The sequence below is a fragment of the Pieris napi genome, chromosome 8, assembly GCF_905475465.1.
Source record: "Pieris napi chromosome 8, ilPieNapi1.2, whole genome shotgun sequence".
In the NCBI taxonomy this organism is placed as follows: domain Eukaryota; kingdom Metazoa; phylum Arthropoda; class Insecta; order Lepidoptera; family Pieridae; genus Pieris; species Pieris napi.
Window position 1 is genome coordinate 143074 of NC_062241.1, and position 4884 is coordinate 147957.

At 41.5% G+C, this 4884-nt stretch overlaps 1 protein-coding gene across 3 annotated transcripts; it reads left to right on the top strand.

Annotated features, from left to right (window-relative positions):
* Positions 1-197: 197 nt before the first annotated feature.
* On the top strand, positions 198-4699 carry LOC125051506 (GPI mannosyltransferase 3). Of its 3 annotated transcripts, none has more exons than XM_047651855.1 (9): positions 198-240; positions 1064-1335; positions 1496-1721; positions 1899-2040; positions 2234-2362; positions 2475-2627; positions 2700-2801; positions 3340-3748; positions 3818-4699. In XM_047651855.1, the coding sequence occupies exons 2-9, from the start codon at positions 1072-1074 to the stop codon at positions 3890-3892; spliced, it is 1500 nt and encodes a 499-aa protein (XP_047507811.1). In that variant the 5' UTR covers positions 198-240; positions 1064-1071; the 3' UTR covers positions 3893-4699. The 3 variants fall into 3 exon arrangements, with proteins under 3 accessions (XP_047507811.1, XP_047507809.1, XP_047507810.1); XM_047651853.1 differs by having other exon boundaries at positions 199-240; positions 1896-2040; XM_047651854.1 differs by lacking the exon at positions 198-240 and adding an exon at positions 635-728 and having other exon boundaries at positions 1896-2040.
* Positions 4700-4884: the final 185 nt, after the last annotated feature.

Here is a 4884-nt window from a genome sequence, read left to right on the forward strand (position 1 = left end):
CCTGAGATAATATAACCTATACTAGTCTATGAAGACTATAGAAGAGAGATGTCTGTTATCTGTACCCTATATTATGTTGAAGTAACTGTCTGGACTGTGGGTCTGGACTCTGGATACTATGAATACTATGATCTTGGCCTAAAGGTCTAGATACCAGGCCATAAACTCAAAAAAAAAAAAAAGAATACTATGATCTCTAAATTCTAATCTCTATGATCAGTGGATCGGTTTACTGGTGAGGTTGGTGTGCTTTAATGTTTAATATCTTTAAAATTAATATATAAATGAGTGTAGACAAGCAATTTCCAAATGTGATTAAGGGTTTTTTAATGCACAATGATATAGAACACAACTCTTAAAATATTCGTTATTCTTCATTCAACTTTTGCAATAATAAAAAGGACGCGATAGTTGTCATTTTCTAGGATAGCGTATTTTTAACTGATAGCGTCTATTTATAAACGAATGCCTATGTTCCTTATGATTGTTCTATATTTATTTATTTTTTTAATAAATGTGTTTTGGGTTCATTTAAATTTTCCATTATTTTCACCCTATATTATGTTGAAGTAACTGTCTGGACTGTGGGTCTGGACTCTGGATACTATGAATACTATGATCTTGGCCTAAAGGTCTAGATACCAGGCCATAAACTCAAAAAAAAAAAAAAGAATACTATGATCTCTAAATTCTAATCTCTATGATCAGTGGATCGGTTTACTGGTGAGGTTGGTGTGCTTTAATGTTTAATATCTTTAAAATTAATATATAAATGAGTGTAGACAAGCAATTTCCAAATGTGATTAAGGGTTTTTTAATGCACAATGATATAGAACACAACTCTTAAAATATTCGTTATTCTTCATTCAACTTTTGCAATAATAAAAAGGACGCGATAGTTGTCATTTTCTAGGATAGCGTATTTTTAACTGATAGCGTCTATTTATAAACGAATGCCTATGTTCCTTATGATTGTTCTATATTTATTTATTTTTTTAATAAATGTGTTTTGGGTTCATTTAAATTTTCCATTATTTTCACTATTACGTTGTAACCTTTTTAGGCGGGAGAATGGCTTTGGTTATGGGCCTGGGCTTGCACCAGGTATTCTCCATAATTTTGCTGCTGAGAGTGTTGTCAGTGTTCCTGGTGAAAACGTGGTACGTCCCCGACGAGTACTGGCAGACTCTGGAAGTGGCACATAAGCAAGCTTTTGGATATGGAGCATTGACTTGGGAATGGCAGAAGGGTATCCGAAGCTATCTTTACCCTAGTATTGTCTCAGTGTTCTACACTGTTTTGAAGTTTGCATCATTAGACTATCCAGAAGTTGTGGTGAGTTTTATTTATACATATTATTTATTTGTCTAACTATAAGCCATTTATCAAAACATATGATGCTGTAGAATCTAAAGTATCAAATAAATTATAACTGTTAACCTTAAGTTCAGGTAAAGATTTGTTCTTTTATAACATATACCTTTTTCATTTTAAGGTTGTAACACCACGGATCCTTCAAGCTATTCTCAGTGCTTTTGCAGACTACCGTTTCTATAAATGGACAGGAGGTCGCAAATGGGCCCTGTTTTTGATACTCACATCTTGGTTCTGGTTCTACACAGCCAGCCGAACATTATTGCAAACATTTGAAACAGATTTAGTTGCTATTGCCCTGTCTGTCTTTCCTTTTAAAGCAGGAAAATTAGCATATTATGAACAAGGTAAGAATGTTTTTAATACAGCAAAACAAAATTAATATGATTTCCCACAATATAGATATATTTAAATCATGGTGACTTCTGCTTCAGACATGTAAAATTGCTCTAACAGTGTGCCTGCAGATGCTAATCCTGGTGTAATGTAACTAAAAATAAAAATTTTGTCATAATTTTCAGAAGACAATAGATGGATTTGGCTAGCCGTTTTATCTGTGTTCGTTCGACCCACATCTGCACCATTATGGCTTGTCCTCGGCACGTACAACCTGTTTACTACCAACCAGGGAAAATTCCTTTTTTTTAAAAACTATTTGCCTATTAGGTAGGTCTTTGTTTTTACCTTTCTTACCCGACTACCTTTACATACTAAATGTTACTTTTAATATACCTCTACTGTGTTAGTAGAGGAATATTAAAAGTAACATTAGAGGCAACGTTAGCCCTAAATTTACCAATAGAAAACTGGCATCGTTGGCTATATGCTATAATGTAAAATATATTTATCCAACTTTCAGTCTCATAGCCGGTGGAAGCTTGGTCGCTCTAGATACATACATGTACGGAAGATTGATCATCACACCCTGGGAGTTCTTTAAGTTTAATGTCCTGCAAGATATCGGGTCCTTCTACGGAACGCATCCATGGTAACTTCTCAACCCTTATAATAAATTTAATATTAAGTTGAAATCTTCACAAACAGTGTCACGCCCCGTGATCATTCTTTCGTACAATATAATTTCAATTGTTCATTTTCAGGCATTGGTATCTGACCCAAGGTATACCGGCAGTGTTAGGAGTGACCCTCCCTCTAGTACTGTGGGGTATCGTCTCGGTGCTCCGAAGACCCAAAGAGAACAAAACAGGAGTCGTTCTGTTGACTGCCGCCGTCGTTCATTTAGGAATTCATAGGTAAAAATATTTCCACAAATTAGGCGAACTAATATCTAGGCAGACTAAAATGGTGAATTTTGATAATTTCAGTTGCATCGCTCACAAAGAGTTCAGATTCGTCCTGCCTCTGCTCCCCGTCCTGCTGTATTTGGCCCAAGACGTCGTCGTCCCCTGGAGCAGGAAGGCTAAAAGGTACGCGCCTTCCGCTTTAGAGTGGGCGTACACGGACTGCTCGAGCAGTTAACGGCTGACCGACGTACACGGACCGCTCGAGCGGTCGGCGTTGACTGCTTGAGCAGTCGGTTGTTGACTGCTCGAGCTGTCTCTACCAACCGCTCGAGCAGTTGAATTTCTACCGCAGTCTAGTCATGCATTCAGACAGCGAGACACTAGACGCCGCGAGGCCAGAAGAGAAGGGAGGGGGAGGTCGTAGAGCTGTCGACTGCTCTAGAGCCGCCGACGGCTCGAGCAGTCAGTGTATGCCTCGCGACTGCTCGCGAGCGGTCGACAGCACGATGGAATTTCATCATGTAGTTGACGGCTTGAAGCGGTCGCGACTGCTCGAGCAGTCGTGTGTACGGCAGCGAATGAATGGCTATAGTTCACCGCGCGGTCGCGGCTTCAAGCAGTCGGTCATAACTGCTTGAAGCAGTCCGTGTACGGCTGGCCTTAGACTCCGACCGACCGAATTAAGAATAGCGGCGCCATCTCGATACATCGGTCGTTTCAGATGGCAACTGTACTCCCTGGCGGCGGTGATCCTGCTGGGCAACGCCGTCCCCGCGGCCTACTTCGGCTCGGTGCACCAGGCGGGCACCACGCGGGTCATGGCTCTCCTGCGGGAGGCGATCCCTCACAACCGCAGCTCCGTGCTGTTCCTGATGCCGTGCCACTCCACGCCCCTCTACAGCCACCTGCACGCCAACGTGTCGGTTCGCCACCTGGACTGCTCGCCGCCTCCCCCGGGCCGCACCTTCGAGGCCGAGGCCTTCTTCAACAACCCCGGCGCGTGGTGGGCCAAGGAGTACTCCGCCAGGCAGCCTCCAACCCTGCTCGTCATGTTCGACGTGCTCCGCGGCCGCGTCGAGTCTCTGCTCGAGAACCGGTATCGGCCGATAGGCGAGCTGCCGCACACGCAGGTGACTGCCGTTTTCCCTCGCCGTCTCCGACGGTCGGAGAAAAATAATAATAATAATATAATATTTCAGTTCCCGTCGGGCGAGGTCGGCGCGAGCGTGCTCGTGTTCGAGCGCGCGGCGGCGGCGGGGCGCGGGGGAGCGTAACCTCGGGCCGACGACGACTCGTAGTTATTATAATATATTTAAAAGCGTAGATTCACCTCGTCGTTCGGTCGCGACTCTACGCGGGAAATGTCTTCCGGCCTTTTGACATTATTGCTTTTATTTTGTGACATTTTGTGGGCACTTTTTTGGTGCAGTTTTAAGTGTAATTTTCTTCGACCGGGTCGTCGCATTTGACGTATCGCATAGATTTTTTTGCGAAATAATTCTCCATGGCGATACATATTTTTATTAAATATAAGTTTGACTTCGCTCACAAACGACTACGTACACATTGATCGACGTTAAGTTGAGCTCGAAATCCATGACCACACGCTACCCTAGTAAATAGGGTTGTAACCATTCAGTTGCCAAAGCGTCGCTTAGTACGGAATACTCTACTCTACTCCGAAAATAGACTGACGAGATGACCACCGACGGCTCGCGAAGTTCTTGTGCGCTTTCATCTTTCACTTAATAGTTGGCGAAGTTCGGGAGAGTTCGGGAGCCGACACCGTTTTTGAAATTGTGTAATATAAATAAAGAATATTTCAAATGGCAATAATGGTTCATGTGAGATGAGGTTATTTATATTGTACAAAACAATTCAATTCATTTTTTTACTATTTCCGGTAATTGATTAATGAAATATATTGTGTGATTTAACAAAAATATTATTGAGTATAATAATAATTTTAATAGAATTTAATAGAAAAAATTTTGAGCATTTTTTGGGAAATCCCAGTGTTGTTTTCTGTAAGTAAACGTATTTTAGAAATGTGTGAATTTTAATAAAGATTTTATTTTTAACATTTTTCTTTCCCCTTTCAACTGATTTATTCCTTATTTTATACAAGGTCTTCGGTTTTTACTGAAATCCGTTTAAAGACGTAGCTTAACGTATTAACAACGTCACTTTATAGTACCCGTTCATGATGCTAAATGGGGATTTACTCGAGCGTCATAGAGACCTATTGGGTTGCGAAGCTTAGATA